Below are 19,289 nucleotides of genomic sequence, written 5' to 3'. Positions count from 1 at the left end.
AAAGTATTCCTCCATGGAGCCTGCTTTACTGGTGTTTAAACTGTGCAAAGAGTTTCTGAGTCTAGTGGAAACCTACTGGCACACAGAAGTGCCTGTGAAACTGAGAGAAGGCAAAGGACCAGGACAGGACAAGGCTGGTGAGGAACACTTCTCTTCCAGGTGCCTCAGCCTGCAAGCTCCAGAGGGAAACACAGACTGGGCTCTGGGAAGGTGCCACCCTTTAGGATAAGGAGGTGAAAGCTGGTGATTGGTGAGGTGGATGGACACAGAGGGGAGGCAGGAGAAGACTGAGAAGGTGCAGACTGGCCTCAGGGAGGGGCAGGGAGCGTGAGGGTATGAAAGCCATGGGGTGCTCCTGAGAGGAACCATCTCCAGTTGCTCCTGCACTAGAAATAAACTGCTTTGTGTAACCAGATGTTCTGGGCTCTAAGGGAACCCTAGGGGTGAACTGGAAGGGAACATGGTCTGGTGAGTGTGTGGGGAGTCAAGGGGAAAGGCTCTGGTGTCTGAATCTCAATGTTTCCTTAACAAGGCCTCTGAACCTACTCCTGTATATGCAACTTAAAATGAATTCTCTTACAAACTGAGTAACATGAAGTATTCAGTTCAAGACAGTACCTGTTTCAGTGGCAGCCAAAGCCTGGAGGTGGTAAGTGCCTGAAAGCCTAAGGTTACCTTTGGGCAGAGGCTTTAGAACCTACCGTGACTGCTCTTGGTTTTTTCCAAAGCTACATCCAGACTCCCCCCAAACATGAAGTATGCTGAGAGAATTGTGAAATACAGGTACAGCCTTTAAAAACAAAATAGAAATCTTTCTCTGGTTAGAAGCAGCAAACTCTTATACTTAGTCCTTGATACTAACTACGCTAAAAATTAATCTAATTTACTTCCTCCTTCTTATAGAAGTAATTCTGATGCAGCAGCCTTGGTCTTTGAAGTCTGTCAATCTGTCACCTCTCTTCTCTGTGAAAACTCAATTCACACAGGACTTTGAGAGGGGAGAAAAAAAAACCCTTTCAGGTACAGAATATCTAATAAAAATAATAAAAATATTCTCTATTTTTATAAACTAGATAAATAAGCTGGTCTTACGCAGTTGCTTCCTCAATAAATTTATTGCCACTTTTTCCAAAGCTTCACAGAAAACTGTGGAAGTTGTCTTAGCTCTCCGTTCTGCGCTCCTGGGCCCTGAGGAAGCTGGCCTTCTTCTGAGCAACACGGTCTTTCTTCTGGGCAAGAGACATCTTGGGACAGTTCCATCTGTAATGGAAGCACAGTGTGCAGTAGATCCAAAGCAAAAAAGTAGCAGTGCAACCCAACTGTGATTAAGAGTGCAGGGGAAAATATATTCCCACTTCTGTGACATGCTTTATTTCCTCATGATCTAAAGCTGTAGTTAAAACACCACAAAAAGCATGGCTGGACAGTTCCAATTTCTCTAGAGATAAGCTCTGTATTCTCTGTGACTGAAGCATAGAGATTATCAAGCCAAATGAAACAGCTGTGTCTTGATTTCTTTTCCCACACACCCTTAAAAATCCAAATAGTTTGGTACTGACAAAATAGTCAATGAGCTCTCAGCTGAAGAGAAGCAGCTTTCCCACTGAAAACACTGGGACCTGAAGGTACATACTATTCCAGCTATTCAAGCCACAAACATTCTTCACTTTGATTTTTTAAATAGTTAAGAGCTCTTGAATTTTATAATCCTAATGCTAATTTAACTCTGAAGTTATACAGAACTGCTTGTATCCTAATCTGGCCCACAAGACATAACTTACCTCATAACTGCAAAACTGCATTATTAGTTTCACTGTAACTAAGATACCTCCAAGAGAGAAGTCACACAGATGTTAGAAACAATGAGAATTTTACCTCTTTTTCTTGATGTCTCTCTTGGGTTTCTTTTCATGGACTGGATTATCCCGTATAGCAGCATGTGCTTTTTTATACATTTCTTCCATCTTGGGGAAAAAAAGAAAAAAATTAAATTTACCACAGTGGTCCAGTGGAAGGTTTGTCAGAAATCCAGGATTCCTGTGCCTGCATTGTCCCCAGGCATGCAGTAATGCTGCTCTATCCCAAAGCCAACTCTGGCTCCATAATGGCACAAATGTTAAGAATATCTTTGCTGGTGGTTAATTAAGACCACTAGATCTCAGCTGTGAAAAACTTTTTAGATGTACAAAAAGCAAGTGTCTATATAGTGACCTAAATCCTAGACTCACTTCATTTGAATACAATCTATAACTACTATTTGTTTAGAAAGCAGATGACGTTGGCATTTACATTACTTTCTTTTTATAATTTGTTAGAAAAAACTAGCAACTAGTTAAATTTATAAAACCCCAAAACCTTATGGAAATGAAGGGATAGAGAATGACATTTGCTGTAGCCTAAAAAGGGGATTTGAGAGAGCTATGTTTTAAAGCTCCAAGATCACTTACTAGGAGAACCAAGCAAGAATATTACAAGCAGCAGGACAAGCCATCTGGAAGGAATACTTGGAAAAGCTAGAAGAACCACCTCTGTATTCTTAATCATCTTCTAATATTTTATTAACTCTAAAATGTGAAGCAGTACTAAAATAAAGTGTATTACAGTCCAGACCTTTATGAAATGCTACCCTGGGCTCTCTCTATTCACCTGGAATAGCAGAACTCCTTTCTAGGGTCACACAAACAGTACCACAGATGTCACCCACAATCACATGCTCACCCAGAGTTACAAGCACTACATCTGCAGAAATGATACACTGTGGGGCAAGATAAGGAAAGAGTAGAGAGTCCTTAGCAAAACTTCTTATTTAGTTTGTTGGGAAGGGGGGAAAGTGGTCCAGCACAGATTTAGGTCAAGTCTGATTTATAGGGAGAATATAAAATTTCACAGCAGGCAAAAAGGTTCCACTTTCAGAAGTTCTACACTAATATTAGAGCGCTCAATGAAGGAAAAAAATATTTTCTTTGCATGGCTAACATACATCATGAGTCACATAATTTTACATATCAGACTTATTAGCATTATTAGAGAAGTCCCTATCAGCATCTCTATTTAAATTCCCGAGCTCCAGGTGGATGAATCTTACCCCGTCGGGTGTTACGTTGTTCTTTATGTACTGGGAGAACTGTTTCTTGTAGGCATCTTCATCCTCCTCCATCAGGTACCGCATGTAATCGGCCACGTTCTGGCCCATGATGTGCTTGCGGTGAACCTCAGCATTGAACTCTTTGCTCTCCGAGTCGTAGCCAGGGAAACGTTTGGTGCTGTCAAACAGCAGGTACAGTCACGTTAAGGCTCTAATGCAGAGGCTAAGACGAACACTGAAATGACTCATACGTCAGATTTTCCTACAGATAACTGAGGGATAGGGCACTCTTATGAAAAATAAAAATTGGAAGTTTTAAGTTCATCTCAGCTGCCATCAGTCCCGTCTTGAAACACTGCAGTACATCATATACATGCTGTGGACCAACTACAGCGTGTTCAGTCACTGCAAGTATCATCACGTAGCAGCCAACTCAAAAATCTGGACAATTAGCCAATAGGACAGCGTGGGAGAGGCTAGGAAAACACACAAAAGATCTCAATAGTTTCTTTGCTCCACTGCTGCTACCAGAAAGCAGCACTCACCTGTAATACCCGTGTTATTTAATATCTGTAATACCAGATAACAGTCAAAATATCCATATGGAAATTCGAAATGAAGGTGGACTGCTCAGACTTACTGCTGTACTGACAACTGTAGCAAGTACCAGTGGGTTTGTACCTGGTAAGTAATTTTTTCACAGTGAAATTAACATCTATACACAACTTGGTGAAGACTTACACCAAGCAAATACCCTTTGAAGATCTGATAAGGGCATTCACTTGATTTTTGGTAAAAGCAACAAGATAGTTCTTTAGTTTCTATAAGTTTCCTAATACCTTGACAGTTTTAAGATTCCCAACAGCACTATCAGAATTGCATTTGTAGATTAAAAACCAACCAACAAAAAACCTCCAAACCCAGAATCTAATTACATAACTATTACTATGTCAGTACAAAATTATTTCAGCATAAATTGATTAGTCTAAGTAGACTGTCACATACAGAAGCATCTCAGGCTAGCCCCATATAAATTCTTTGTAACACACATTACCTATGAGGGATAGACAGCCCCCCGTCCACTGCACCCTTCAGAGCACCAAAGACTTTGTTTCCAGTGGTAGTTCTGGCAAGACCTGCATCCAGGTAGCATGTAAAAGCACCAGGCTTGCCATCCACACTTTCCACATTGTATTCATCACCAGTGACTTCAACTTGGCCTTCATAGATCTTATCAAGGCCAAATTTATTCAGAAGCTGTGGGGAAATAAAACACACTTTTGAAATTCCCTTCATTTATTGATACTAATTTAGAATTACCACTACTTTAAAATGTGAATTTACAGTAGAATCGTGTTTTTAACACATTTTTTTACAAAAAGTTTGTACCCAACACTAATAGCAAAGATTCTTAACAACCACCACTGTGTGTCTGTTAAGTTCCAACCTTCTGTTCCTACAAGTACACCACTGAACTTATTCATGAACCCTGTGGAAAATGGATGGCTGCTGTTTACATATTTTCGAACTCCACAAGGTGCATTTATTACATTTTTGTCCTCCCTCCCTCCCTTTCTCCACCAAACTTGAGGGCTGAGGCATAAAAGTGGGCTGCTGGAGCTGAGACTGCATGCTGTCATACCTCTCCCTGTGACTTGCCAGTCACAAGACATCAAATCCATGACAGTAAAGAGGAAAAGTTAGGATTTTGAGAACCCAAAGACTCAGTGGGCTGATGCAGCACTGAAGGAAGCAGTCCCTCTGTTCCCTGAGGGCAGCAGAGCAGCAGCCCCAGCCGTGGCCGTACGTACCCTGCGTGCCAGGAGCAGGCCGGTGCAGTAGGCAGCAGCGTAGTTGGTCAGGCCCACCTTGACACCGTACTTGGGCAGCTCGTGGGCGTAGGCAGCGCACACGATCATGTCCCCCTCGATTCTGGCATAGGCAATCTGGCAACACACAAACGTTAGGGCTCCACCACTGGGGCTCCGTGCTCTTCCTCTGACACCTACTCAAGCCAACAGGAATGCTGCATTCAAGTGTGCAAAAACTGCCAGCCTCTGCATGCGAGCTCAAAGAGTGGTGCTGCTTTGGTTTGTTGGGGGGTTGTTTTTTGTTCTGCCCTCCCCATTTGTTTTTGCAAAAGGAGTCATCAACTCCTCAAGTAAAGACATTAAAAATTTAAACCTGTATTAGTCCAGCTAAAATGTTTGTCAGCAACAACTGGTAACTACCTTTCCACATAGATGCCACAAGAGGCCAGAAACTGCCTACAAGAGCAACCTTTCAAAGAATCACTATGAATGGGGATTAATTTTGCTCCATTTTCTGACACATCTCAAAAAATACAAGCAGCATGTCAACACTGGTAGTAACCTTATGGGATGATTTTATTAATCATGGTCTGAGACCATCATCATCCCAGGGTCTCCTGTGGGACAGCAGGACTATCAGATAGGTTTCTGCTGTTCCTTTCATCTATAGAATCTTCTCCTTTTAACTCTCACACCTCCTCTCTACACCCAAATGTTGTCCCATTTTTTACAGGACTCTGACATACTGGAAAGGGACTATCAGTCAGATGTAAGGCCCTGCAACCACTGATTTTCCTTTTGAGTTTGAAAGATAAAATAACCTCATTAATGACTGAACTGTTCTCATCAGATAAGTACTCTATGAAAAACCAAGTTAAATTTAGTTGCTTCTTTTTTGAGCTCAACAACATATATTTATTATAAAACAGGCATTCCTAAGTTTTAAACTTGAAAATTAGTCAAAACATTCTAAAAATTAAACAAGAAAAGTGAGCCATGGTGAGGACCTGCATATGATGCTACACACAACCACATACTAATGACCATGAAAAAGTGCCTACTGTTCTTGTTAACAAGCCTCCTTCAATCTCACAGGACAGCCATCACAAGGCCTCAGAGCTTCATGTGAGCCACACAACACGGAAATAGAACTCTCAAAAGAGAAGGCACCTTTAGATACAGCACAAGTCAATGCAGGTTAAAAGGTCACACTATCAACTTGGTTGTCTTCAGCCAAGCAAAAAAGACCTCTTTTTGAAGCCCTCTAAATATAGCAAAAAAAAGACCCTCATAGACATCTTCTCTCTCCCAAAAATGTTCTACTTAGCCCAGAATCATTAAAGCAGTACAATTGTACATAACAAACAACCTCAAAACAACAACAGCAAAAGTGATAACACTTGCGAAACTTCTTTTCTACAATGCACACGGTTTATTACTGAAGTTGTGGTAACACTGAAGACTGTCTTCCTCTAAGGAGGTGTTTTACAATACCAACACTGCGCAGATCCTAAGAAACCCAGGTGCTCCAAGCCTCCCTCTCTGTGCTGACCTCACCCGGGCAAGGCCGGCAGGTAAGCAGCAAACACCGCGGGCCTTACCTGGCAGATGATGTCTCTGTTGGTAACACGCACAATCATCCTGTATTTAGGAGTGTTGTACTTGTTTTTATCTTGAATAACCAAACGTTTGCGAGCATAGTAGTCAGTTTTTCCCTCTGAAAAACAACAGATGCAGTGTGCAAAATGCATGCACAAAGTAGGAATATTCACCAAGGACATTTAATTGTGTGTTACAGGCAATTTAATAATACCTCTCCTTCTCCTGAATTTCACTTGGTATCTCTTGAAGTACGCCTTATTCTTGACAACTTTCACAAACCCCTTGGATAAGAAACATAAACTATGTGTTATTAACGTATAACCCTGTAAGCCAACACCGTTCTAACTAAACGTGCCATGAATAAGACCATAGTGCAATCAGGAATTAAATAGATTTTCTTGCATGTTTAGATAAAAAGAGCAGGACAAAAATGAAATGGTAAAAAAACCCAAAAGCACCCGGCACATCAAAACCCGTAAATTTTACCCCTCCACGGGAACTAATGTTTCAAGAGAAAACCAAAGTGTATCTTTTAACAAAGTATCTTTTAACTGAAGGCCCGTCCGCACGGACAGGAGCAATGCCTGTGCTTATTTCCTGTCAGTCCCGCACAGCCGTGACTTCTCTGGCACGTTCTACCACGGAGCCGCTTCCCCCGCAGCCCCCCGCCCTCAGCGGGTGCGACTACCGCACCCCGGGGCCCGGCGCGGCTGCTGTAGGGCACCGGGGGCTGTATCAGCCCCGGCCCCGCGACTCGGCCCCGACCCAGCCGCCGGCGGTGGGACCCCGCAGGACGCGGCCCACGGGGACAGCGCAGCCGGTAACGGGGCCGGGCCGGGCCCCGCTGGAGCCCCTCGAGCCGCCCGCGGCGCAGCCCCTTCAGAACGGCAGCCATTGCCACGCCGGCGCCGGGCGGCCGCCCCGAGCCCGCGACAATCGGGCTCCATCCGTGCGGGCAGCGCGGCGCGGCAAGCGCGGAACGACGGACGCGATGCCGCCGACCCCCCCCGTGCCGGTACCGACCATCGTGCCAGGCACTGTCCGGTCCCTCAGGCCGGGGCCCGCTCCGCACAACGACTGCGCTCCGCAGCAAACGGGAAAAGGCCGCGCGCGCCGCGCAGCCGCAGCTCCTGCCCTGCCCGGCGGGGCGGGGCCGCGCGAGAGCCGTGCTGCCCCCTGCCGGCCCGGCGGACCGACGGCGGGCGGTCCGAGACGCGCCGCCGGGCACGGGCGGCTCCCGCCGGGATCGCTGCCTGCGCTGCCCGCCCAGCCCCCGGATCCCCCGGAGCACGGGCCCGGAGCCCCGCGGGTGCTCCGCCGGGGCCCGTCACTTCACGAGGGACACTGAGGTGCTGGAGCGAGTCCGGAGAAGGGAAACGGAGCTGGGGACCAGTCTGGAGAATGAAGGGTCCTGAGAGGAGCGGCTGAGCGAGTTGGGGCTGAGCCTGGAGAGAAGGAGGCTCAGGGGAGACCTTGTCACTCTCCACGACTGCGTGAGAAGAGGTTATAGTAACATGGAGCTTGGCCTCTTCTCCCAGGCAGGCAGCAATAGGACAAGAGGACGTAGTGTAAAGCTGCACTTTAAAGGGGAGGTTTAGGATGGACATTGGGAGGATTTTGGTCACAGAAAGAGTGGTTGGACGTTGGAATGGGCTGCCCAGGAAGCTGATGGAGTCACCATCCCTGGAGGGGTTTAAGACTGGACATGGTACTCAGTGCCATGGTTTAGTTGACAAGGTGGTGTTCAGTCAAAGCTCTGATTTGATGATCTCAGAGGTCTTTTCCAACTTAATTGATTCTGTAATATCGGAGAAACACAATGCTGAGGGAGAAGTAATATTGCTATCATCTAAAGCATGATTGCTTCCAAGTCTCCTTATGTTAAATGACTGGGTAGTTATTAGCCAGAGATATATCACAGAGAAGGGGTTCTTAAATAGAAAAAAATCCATGGCTTTGGTCTTTTATAAAGTCACCATTTATGTATATGTTATAGGATTTTAATTCCCGTCATTTTATAGGGAAAATTCTCACAACCAACCAAGCAGCAAGTAATTAATACCATCAAACAAACCAAAATCTCAATTCAATACTGTTCCTACAATAAATTATAGCTGCTTGGGATTATTGATATTTGATGCATTAAAGCAAGAATATAGACCTGCACATATATATATACACTGGATCAAACAGGTCAAATGGCATGAGGTTTCTTGACATTGTCAGGCAATAGTGAATCTTCATTCCTGATGCATTTGTCTGGTATGCTCATTCATTTCACTAAAAAAATACAAACAATCCACGCAGCTAGTTATACGTAAACCAATATTTAAAAAATATTAGTTTGATATAAATAAACAAGAAAATTAAAGAAAAAAAAAATATTTGCTACATCAGGCAAATACCAGCATGGCTCCTACTTGGTAGTGACCTGCTAGCTTTAGAAGTAATTTAGTGTCTGAAAGGATGTTGTAGCAAGATGGAGATTTGCCTCTCCTCCCTGGCAACTAGCGACAAGAGAACATAGCCTTGAGCTGTGCCAAGGGAGGTTCAGGCTGAATATCAGAAGGAATTTTTTCACTGAAAAGGTGGTTAGGCTTTGGAAGTGACTGCCCAGGGAGGTGGCATAGTCACGATCCCAGAAGGAGTTCAAGAAATGGCTGGATGTGGCACTTAGTGCCTTGGCCTAATTGACAAGGCAGTGATCAGAGGTTGGACTCAATGATCTTGGAGATCTTTTCAACCTAATTGAAAAATGATTCTGTGATCTAAGAATGAATTTTAGAAAGTTCAGAATTCTATGTGCTTTTCAATTTGTACAGAAAATATCTCTAGCAGAGCACATATTTTTTTCTCCCCTCTGGCATATAAATCCATAGTCTTCAAAAAGTCTGCTGCTACTCCTGAGCAATTACTTCCATGACAAATGCCTCACAGACAATGGTATCATAAGCAAGACTTGTTAGTCTTTTTGTTAAACAAGGAAAAACAAAATCTTCTCTGTAAGAAGGCTTTTTTCTCCTCAGATAGCTCACCACAGCAAAAATCAGCCTGTTAACCTACCACACCCACATGCTTTCTTCCTCATTGCCACCCTGCAAAGTGGAGACTCCAGCTGGGTTTATTAGCCCCACCCCAGCATCTCTTACAAATTCAGGGTGAATGGCTCCTCCGGGCTTTTTTCCCTCTGGCTTTTATTGGCAATGTTTGTTGGAAGGGTGACTGCTATTCATACACACTCTGAACACGTTAAGGTAAAAGCTAGTATTTTCAAAGCTTGAATGAAGTACCTTTTATTTGCATCACATTGATGGGGGGAAAGTATAAGCTTTCTTTTTTTCCTTTAATGCTATTTCTCAATTTATCTTGTATGTGATATTTTTACTTAGGTGTGTTCTGGAGAGCAAGGTATCAAGCAAGGGTTTTAGAGCAGTGTCTAGTACTTATAAGTCTCTTAGACTGACAAAACTGATGCTTGGAGCAGCACCTCCTGCAAGCAGGGACTCTCTGTCTGCAGAGGACTTAAGGCAGTAAAGCTGTGGTCTGTGACTGGACTGACCCTTGTGGTCACTTGTAGGATTGTTTTGGATCTTTTTTGCTGTTGCTTGCAAGAGTGACAGCCTTATTTCAATGAAAAAAGAGTTTGGCTGAAGGCCTGGCGATAGCCTAAACCTGCTATTGCTGCATACTTTTTTTTAAGAGTGTATTCTTTGCATACTTGGCTATAAAGTAGTGTTGTAGAGTACTGTATGTATTCTAGTAGTGTTGGAATTACTTTCATAAATATTTTTAAAATAAAATTTATTTATTAAAGGTCTTGTTAGAATTCCTCCAAATGAAAATTTCTGTATGGTTTTGTCTAGGAGCCTCTACTCACTGTAGAAGGACAATGGCGAATGGGCTCATTATTAGATGGGGAGCTGCTCCGGGCAGACAGTCTCTCATCCGTTTGTGTAACCTAATCGGCATCTGGCTGAAACGTGTCTGACAAATGAGCCTAGGGACGGGCCCGTCTAGCCCGAGGCGTTGGTGCTCCCGGAGAACGCGTTACCGTACGCAGCTTCTAGCGCAGAGACGGCGTTATGGAGATGCCCGGGCAGACACTCGGATTACACCAAACCCAGCTTTCCGCCGAGCAGGGGCTTCGCCTCGCGCGGCGGCGGCGCCGTGGTGCCTTCGTGCCGCTGCCGTGAGGAGCGAGTGCGGGCGGCGGGGACGCCGCGACCCGGGGCGGGGGGGGGCTCGGCTCACGGCCGGGGGCCGTGCGGAGGCGGCAGCGGTGACACAGCGAGCGACCCGCGCGAGGGCAGCACGCGAGCGACCCGCACGCTGCGGAGACGGCTCGCCGCCCGGCCTTCCAGCGTACGGCACCGCGGGCACTGGGAGCCCCGAGACCCGCAGGGAGAGCCGTGGCACCGCCCGGAAGCAGTGCCGGTGGGTTCCCGCCGGCGGACCCACGGGCTCCAGCTGCCCGCGGGCAGCGCGGCGGGGCAGAGCCGCCGCCCGCCCCTCCCGGGGGGCCAGCGGGGCCGGGGCTGCCCCTCGCGGCGGCTGCGCGCCCAGTGCGCCTGCGCGCGGCGCAGGCAGGGACGTGGCCCGGGAGCCGGGGCCGGCGGAGCGGCGCGCGGGGCTCGGCGGGGCGCGGACGCCGATGCCCGCACGCGCCGCCGCTTCCCGCCGCGGGCAGCGCTCCCAAGGTGAGGCGCGCCGGGCGCGTGGCCCCGCCGCGGGGGGCGGCCGGGCCCGGGCGGGGCACGACACGGCACTGCAATCGCGGCCGCGGTGTCCCGTCCCCTCGGGCGGCGGCGGGGCCGAGCGGTGCCGGGGCGGCGCCGGCCGCCCCCGCCAGGGCTCTCCTGGTGCGGTGGGCGGCGGAGCGGGCGGCGCTGCCGGGCAGGGAGCGTCCGCGCCGGGCGGGGTGTGGGGAGGCCGCGCTGCGCGGCCCTGCCCGGCTCGGGGGCCGCGGGGCCGGCGTGTCCCGGCCCCTCCGCGCCTCGGCCCGGCGGGACACGAGTGGGCAGCGGTGGAAGTGCCCTGAGGCACCGGCCGCGGGAGGGGCCGCGGCCCGGGGAGCCTCCGGCGGGTCTGTCTGCAGAGGGCGAGTTCTTCCTTGGCTTATCGGCGTAACGCCGGGCCGGGAACCCGCGGGTCTATCGTTCTAGAGCGAGATAATTTTCGGTTTTCAAATACGAGAACTCCAGCTGCATCAGCCTGAAAGTGATTATATAATGAGGGTAAAAAGTCGATAATAATGTTCTGGCTACTTATTTATTCCAGGTTTAGTTATTCAGTTATGGCCGTGCTTTTGTGCTTCCATGTAGCACCTGCTAATCGTCAGCATTGATAAAGCAATTTTGTGGCGAAGGAGAAGTTGGCTTAATTTTCAATTTCCAGCGTAAGCTGCCGTTAACACTGCCTGCATCAAAACATTGTACTCCATATCAGTCCAGGATAGCTTTCTTTTTCAAAGATCACATACAAAAGATGTAGAAAAGAAGACACTAATATAGAGAAGGACAGATAATATTCAATATGTTTACTTATCTCCTAAAGCATTTGCGAAAAAAAAATTTTTTTTTCATTCACTTTACTTTGTGTGCCTAAAGGAAATGGCAGTTGGATCTTGTTTGGTTTACTGGTAGATAGCATTAAAATGTTTTTATAAATGTGCTTGTTTATTTTCTCTTCCCTTTCCCAGTGTGAGTTGTCAGCTTTGATCACAGCTCTGTATTTATGCTTATAAGGATTTAAGGCTTATTTTGAAATGCATAGATATGAGTTCTTTCTCAAGTAAGGATTAGGAGAGGAAATAGAGACAGCCGGTGAAAGAAGGGCATGATCAGGAGGAAAGCACTCAGTATTATGAGTCAGCATTGCCTGAATTTTATCAAGTGGGCTGACAGCAGCTGTAGTGATTGTCACTGAGTGTCCATCCAGCCCCACAGTACTTTGAAGAGGAACAGATGTTTGGAGAAGAAGGCTTCAACAGAGCAGCCCTACTTCCTTCCCATATCTCTTCCTACACTCCCACAGGTTGAGGCTTAAGCACTTCTTGAGCTACAGCTGGTGGCATGGATATTTTGTTTTGGTAATGTTGGTTTGTTTGGTTGGGTTTTTTCAAATTGCTCTTCATATCTTTGTCTTCTGTGGACTTGTTGAATTTCTGTTGAACAAGTAAGCAGGAGGTGGTTGGAGTAGTTGAAAGGAAGAGATAGGAGAAAAGCCCTTCCAGATTTATGGCAGAAGGAGGGATGGAGAAAGTGGCATGCCTAAACAGTTACTGTCAGTTTATTTTCTGGGTAAGACTGATAGTAAACAGAGAAGTTTTAAAAATGGGAAGACAAGTCCTTTGTCATTAAAAAACTTCGTTTACATGCTTACTTTGCTATTTCAATGTTCTAATATCACAATTTAGAAGGGGGAAAACAGCTGAGTTGGGGGTATGCATACTTAAGATTTTTTTACCCTTTCTTACTCTTCAGTTTCCTTAAGTTGTAGAAGAAAGAGAAATTCTAATGCTTAAGAAACAGACAAAATGTAACATTTTGCATATAATTTTAAGTGTCAAGTGCATAGTTTATAAGAAAAAAATCTTTTTTGGTTGATCCAAGAGACAATAATAAAAACTAACCCTGAGTTTATGAATGTTGCTTTCTAAACCAGTCTATACTTGCCTTGATTATAGACTCTTAATTCTCTTTTGTAGATCCAGTTAAAACAGTAACAGTTTTAGAAAAGGCAGATAGTAAATATTATAGTAATATATCATTTTAAGTTGTGAAATGTGTTCCCTGAAGTTCTTGAATATGTCACTGAAGTGTGTAGGGAGCATGCTGAATTCAGCCTTGTGCCTTCCATGTTTGTAACGCTCCCCATCATGTGTTGCCAGTGTTTGGGCTTCTTTAAGCTGGGAATACCGTCTTGCTTTCATTGTAGTGATCTCTGCTCAAGTGTCTGTCCATTGCAGTGCATCCTTTCCTCTCCAGCCAGTGGTGGTTGCATGGAATGGGTTGTTGGTGATGGATAGAGCCTGGGCCCTGCTCTGCCTCTGCTCATTGTACACGCGGCTGTGATGTGGTTTTGTCGTGTGTGTGCACTGAAACAGTCTGCTCAGAGCAGCAGAAGTGATTTAGTGAATTGTCACTTTTCCATAATTAATGTCATCTAACTGCTGAGAACTCTGGAAACTATTCAGTTTAGCCATCAAGTGGTGTTTTGGGGACAGCCTAGGAAGTGTGGAGCCTGCTCTGGGGTTCAGGCAATGGATCTCCTTTCAGTCATGATGACAATGATGATGTTGACAGTGTGACTGTCAACTTTGTTTGCTAATTGTCTGTAGGAGTGATCCTCCCCAGTCCCAGTGAGGCAGCTGTATATTTGGGGTTGAAGTAAAATACTAAGGTGGGTCTTTATTCTAGACAAGAAGTAAGGTGGTGTGATAGAATGACTGTGGACACCTATTTTGTCCTAATTTTCAACTTGGAAAGCAGCCAAAAGCCATCATCAAATATCTTTTTGTTCTTTTGCCTGAACAAGCCTTACCTGTCTCTGATGGGTTGTGTTACTTTACCATCTTGTCTGACCAGTATTGCTTTTGTTTCTATGGTTCAATCCTTAAAAAAAAAAAAAAAAAAAAAAAGAAAGAAAAATCCAAACTTAATATTTTGGTAGTAGGCTGTGTTCATTTATTCTGCCATATGGTAAGCTACTGATCTTCCCAAACTCCTGAGTTTTCTTATGGCCTATCGTCATGTCTAAATCTTAGCGATTCTTAGCATAGCATTAAATATCTGTTTGATGACATCATAACATGATCTTAGAATTCTGACTCAGCAGTATCTTATACTGCATTAACTATGTATTTTTTCATTGTTTCCATAAGGCTGGCAGATGGGGTCAGTCTTTCAGTAGTGGATTGTTGTTGCCATAAATTACTGTGCACTTGTAGCTAAGATGATGTTAAAGGAGCTTACCATTAATTTTTGTTATAGAAGGCTAAAACTATCAAATGTCACTTAAAATGGGTATAAAAAGTTATTAGGTAACCAAAACCTTACATTTTGAACATGTACTGTTGACATAACTTGTGTAGAAGTTAGTTTTATGTGTCTCACTTTTCATGCATTCTTCTTGATTATATGTAGCTCAAGCAGTGAACTACTTCCAGACATAATAAAAAGAAATTCCAGTTTCTATGCTGTCTGAAACAGCAGAGCTAAAACTTAGTGTTTATTGAGCAAAGTAATTTTTTTCCTCCATTAGAATGCATTACTGGTGGAACTTTATGGGTTTGGCTAAGTCTTAGTAAGTATTTCCCAGCCCTTTGGAGAAAGAGTTGTGATCAGTCTTTCTAAGGCAAGATTGCAAAAGCAAGTTTAAATCCCATAATGAGATGCATTAAGTTAAAATGGACCTGGTATTTTTATGTGAACTTTTTGGTGTCAGGCTGACATGAAAAATCATCTGTGTTTCATTGATCTCCTTTCCTTCTTCCCCAGTTTTGAAAGAAGTAAACAGGCCCTTATTTCCAAATAAAAGTGCAGAAGTCAGTGGCCAACTAATCAGAACATAACTGACTTCATTTGATGATGAGCAGATACATCATTTCTCTGAAGAGCCATTTCTCTTTTCTTTATTAAATATCAAAGGAAAATTAGATTTCTCTGTGCTGTGCTCAGAGAAGGCTGGAGTGCTATTCCAGACTTGAATAGCATGGAGGGAGACCCTGCCACAGCACAAAAGTACACTGCTTCCAGTTATGCTGTAAGTGCTTGTGTAGGCAAGTCATGGCTATGGTAAGTAAATTAGTGGGCAAAATTGAATATTACTGTGGGACCACAGATGTTGGTATGGATTGTGTTAAAAGAAGTGACTATTGATGTTTGCAGCTGTGTTTATATTTGCTCTATTTACTGGATAGCCTGGACACCTTTCCTATGTGGAAATTACTAATTAGTTATTCTTCTCACTGCTGAAACTTTTACATTCTATTTCTTGTCTGTCAGCAGCTGCAGGTTGCAGTGAGTTGTAGTTCGCAAGAAAGGTTGGCTACCAGTCAGTAATTTAGAAACTGTTTCACTTTTGAGTGTAACTGATAGAAAGGTGGCCTTTTAGCTGATCATATGAAGGAGAGGAATATCCTGAAGATGAGGGTCTCACCAACCTCTGTCATGTGGGTTTTTTTTTCTTCTAGGAAGTAATTAATAAAGTTTTAAGTGTTACTGTATTGCATGAGGGACATCCTTGTGTCCTTTGGTTTCTCCATTAAGCCTCATTTCATACATCTCTTTGGGAAGGGAACTGTGCCCAGCTTGGTAAATGAGAGATGAGCATTTTGGCTCTAACCTGCACATTGTGTTTATCTGGTCTCTGTAAAAAGGAGCATTAGACCTAGAAAATTCTTCAGCTGCTAGTATGTAAGCCAAGTTGCATGGAATGGTAGATTTTCATCTATCAGAAACGAAATCCTTTTAAACTTACCAGTTGAACTATTTGTAAATTTTGTATCTTTTTAAAATGAATTGTTGTGTTAAAAACATTGAATTTGATTAAGGGGTAGTGAATGTTTAAAATTAGGACTCAAAATTGTTTTTCACTTCCAAAATACGGACCTAAAGCTTTTAGTAAATTTAACTGCATTTGTGCACTTTTGTTTATTTCTGTCCTAATGCAGTGTAGATGCTAAACCTGCCTCCTTTCCAGGAGGAAGCTAGGCTTTGGGGAATGAGTAGGAAAGTAAAATCTGTAGAAAGGAGCTATAATTATAAACATATGTGCTTCAGAGTGTGTTACTCTTTTTTAAGTGCCTGATAATACTTGAACTCCAGTTAAATAATTGAGTTGCATTTTACTGAAAAGACAAAACCCCTAAATCTTCCAATCAATTGCATAAAAAACTTGACAAGGTTGATTTTATTTTAGCTGGATAATCTGAATGTTGCCTCTGTTTTGTTAGCCAAGGCTATATTCCTTCAAGTACATGTGTGTGCCATTGACATGCTGAACCTCAAATACAAAGATATTTTGCAGACTGAGGTCTAAGAGAACAAAGGAAGTTTTCTGTTAAAGGTTTTTACTGTAGTTAATCAGTATTTTCTCTTGCAGCTCTGAGGAGCTTTCAGCCATCTTGGGTACAAAAGTGCTGTATCTAATTATTTTCCCTTGAAAGAAGGCCTCAGTTTCTTGAAGGTTGTTACATTCCTGTGTCAGACACGAAACTTTTTTTGCTAAAGGACCATCTCTAGATGGACAGAAGATAGTGTCAGCAAAAGCACTGTTGCTTTATCTTCTGAGCACACTGGGACAATGCCTGACAGACTGTAAATCACATTGGACTGCAGAGGTAATTAAAAACCTGGAATTGTTCTTTGAAAGAAACGAAATTTAGTACAACTTGGTCAGTGATGGAAATGATACTCATATGACTTTTAGCAATGGTTTCAACCTTTAGTGGGTTGCTACAACATTTCTAATGAAGTTCCTCTTTAAAGCACCTCATATATTAGTTGTACATGTGAACTGCCACTTCAGCTTTCTGTGGGACAATCAAAACCCCATGACATGTTAGTCAGATGATGAGTTTTAAAAATGATGCTACGCTAAGTATGATAGCCTAAATTTTGTACAATCTAAAATGTTAGACTGCTTTATATTTTTGTTTCAGAAAGACTTGGAGAGCTAGTGTGTATCAAGTGAAATGGAAGGTAGGGAATGGTAGCCATGATATTCCTAACTATTGTTAGGTTATATTACAAGAAAAATCAGGAATATGAGCATAAGTGAGGACTTCTCACTCATGCTTTGGCAGAAATCAGTTATGAATTTTTAGTGTAAAAGACCCAAATGAAGTTTATAGTGAAGCCATATTTGAGCCCTGAATTAGGATTTTAGCTTGTAAGGGAGCATGATAGCTGGCTGACTCACCAGCTACATCTCCTGCATGTGTCATTGACTGAGTTGGTTTAATTTGTTCTACAGATATTAGAATGCTATTAACTTTGAAGCAGGAAGGAGACTGGGTCTATGGAATGCTATAATACTGGCTTGAAACCACATATACAGTTTCAGACCCAATTATGTCAGACTTCTTTTTATATGTAGAGTAGTATGGAGATTACTTCCTGTATTCTGGAAGTTCCCATTTCTTTTCGTGAAGAGAAGAAATTGTTGAAACAAATGATACATACAGTAGTGTTTGTGTAAGGCTTGCAGTTATTTTTACTTTGTCATGTGGTAAGAATAATTGAGACAGTATTTCAAGATATCTGTAATCTTTTGGGTAATCAAGATTTCAAGACATAATTGCTTGATACAAATGTTCCTCAGGTAAATGCAGGTAAAAGGTAGTAAGCAAATTCAACATGTACAGTGAAATATCTTTTTTAAAGAAATCTAAATAGACTTTTTTAGAAAAATAGATTTTTGTCTGGCAAATGCGAATACAAGGAGTGCTAGCATAATTAGGCCTTCTGTAAGGTGATACACATTACCTGAGTATTCTCAGGGAAAGAGGCTTATACATTTGTGTGTAATGTAGAATGTTGCAGTCTACCTTTAGCTGGCCTTACTTAAAATATTGTATATGCAGCCTCAATGCAGTATTCCTTTGAGTAATTTGGAAAACTAAACACAGTATTGTAGTCCTCTTGGTAATAAAGCCCTGTAATCATCAGCTAATTAAGGGTACTAAACAAAAAGTTGAGATACCGAATTTTATATATTTTAGTTGGCATATATATGTGCCGCATATCATGCATCTGTGTTTAGTATCAGTATGAGCATTTATTATCTTTGCAATATTTTAGATAGGTCTGTGTCTTGCCTAATTGACTCATCAGGTGGCTGAGAATTGCTGGTAGTTCTGTTTTACAGTGGAGACTGTGTAAGAGTACAAGGTCTTTGGTAATGAATTCTTGTGTCTTGTGTCCCCCCATCATTTTAAAGATCAGTATGTTCCAACTCAAAATTCACACCTTTCTTTAGGGGCTTTCTGCATGACCTTAGGCAGGCAGAAGCCAATGAATAGTTCCTGTGCTCTGGGTTCCTTGGCAAGCCAAGAGCCGTGTAGCTGCTACTAGGACTGGGAGCCTGAGTGAGTGTGCCTGCTTTGGAGCTGGGAGATGTTAGTATTTAAATGGAACCAAAAGAAAAGATATACTTAAAATAAACAAGCAAAGCCAAACACCTAAAATTACTAATGAAAATATATACTCGCTTTCAAAAATCCTCGTATTTTATAATTCTTCAAATTTATAATTTTTATTTTTTTAAATAATCCTGTACATTGTAATTCCAAATCAGAGTATTTTATTTCCACTTCTCATCAAAATACCAATTTGTTCTCAGATTAGAGTAAAACCACACAGAGGAAAGAAACACTAAAAACTGTGCATATGACTTATGTTACTATTAATGTTCTGATACATATTGGATTCTGGAGGGAGTTTAATAGAGCCATAGATATAAAAAAATGTAGAATCTTCTTTATTAATGAAGTATGCATTTGTTCAGGTCAGGTTTCTTGGGATAAAGCCCAAGGTTTTCTCATTTTCAAATTTCAGTTTTCTAGAAGGTCTTAAATCACTTTTCAAAGATTAGCTCCATGAAATCTTCTGCCACTGTTGTAAATTTTGAAATTAAGATAGGCAAAATGATGAAATATGAAAAATCCTGTTACTGTATCCTATTTAGGGAAATGGATGATGAACACCTAGCTAAATACCTTCATGTCTTGGTTCAGGAGTCTTTGCTGATGCTGACAAGTTAAGAGAGCTGGCTTTAGATATTTAGGA

The 19,289-nt window shown here is 43.2% G+C and overlaps 2 protein-coding genes and 1 non-coding gene across 5 annotated transcripts in view; 1 reads left to right on the top strand and 2 right to left on the bottom strand.

The window, feature by feature from the left end:
• Nucleotides 1-1,096: 1,096 nt before the first annotated feature.
• RPL5 (ribosomal protein L5) lies at nucleotides 1,097-7,664 on the bottom strand. Its single transcript, XM_059854248.1, has 8 exons — nucleotides 7,522-7,664; nucleotides 6,710-6,779; nucleotides 6,498-6,613; nucleotides 4,897-5,031; nucleotides 4,140-4,342; nucleotides 3,086-3,263; nucleotides 1,876-1,964; nucleotides 1,097-1,260 (listed from the first exon to the last, which is right to left on the bottom strand). The coding sequence occupies exons 1-8, from the start codon at nucleotides 7,522-7,524 to the stop codon at nucleotides 1,161-1,163; spliced, it is 894 nt and encodes a 297-aa protein (XP_059710231.1). The 5' UTR covers nucleotides 7,525-7,664; the 3' UTR covers nucleotides 1,097-1,160.
• On the bottom strand, nucleotides 3,415-3,511 carry LOC132331419 (small nucleolar RNA SNORD21). The gene has a single exon (XR_009487571.1). It is a non-coding gene; the product is annotated as a small nucleolar RNA SNORD21 (small nucleolar RNA).
• A 3,249-nt stretch (nucleotides 7,665-10,913) lies between the features above and the next one.
• Nucleotides 10,914-19,289, top strand: part of EVI5 (ecotropic viral integration site 5) — a 70,203-nt gene continuing 61,827 nt past the window's right edge. The window contains exon 1 of one of the 3 annotated variants that reach the window (XM_059854234.1): nucleotides 10,914-10,932. The gene's annotated coding sequence lies outside the window, so the exon portion shown is untranslated. Of the gene's footprint in view, nucleotides 10,933-11,077; nucleotides 11,196-15,479; nucleotides 16,841-19,289 lie in introns of those variants that run through there. The other 2 variants (XM_059854233.1, XM_059854232.1) reach the window with 2 other exon arrangements.

This window comes from Haemorhous mexicanus, chromosome 9 (assembly GCF_027477595.1).
Source record: "Haemorhous mexicanus isolate bHaeMex1 chromosome 9, bHaeMex1.pri, whole genome shotgun sequence".
Classification (NCBI taxonomy): domain Eukaryota; kingdom Metazoa; phylum Chordata; class Aves; order Passeriformes; family Fringillidae; genus Haemorhous; species Haemorhous mexicanus.
Note: the sequence above shows the minus strand (reverse complement) of the source record. Positions and strands in the feature narration are given on the sequence as shown.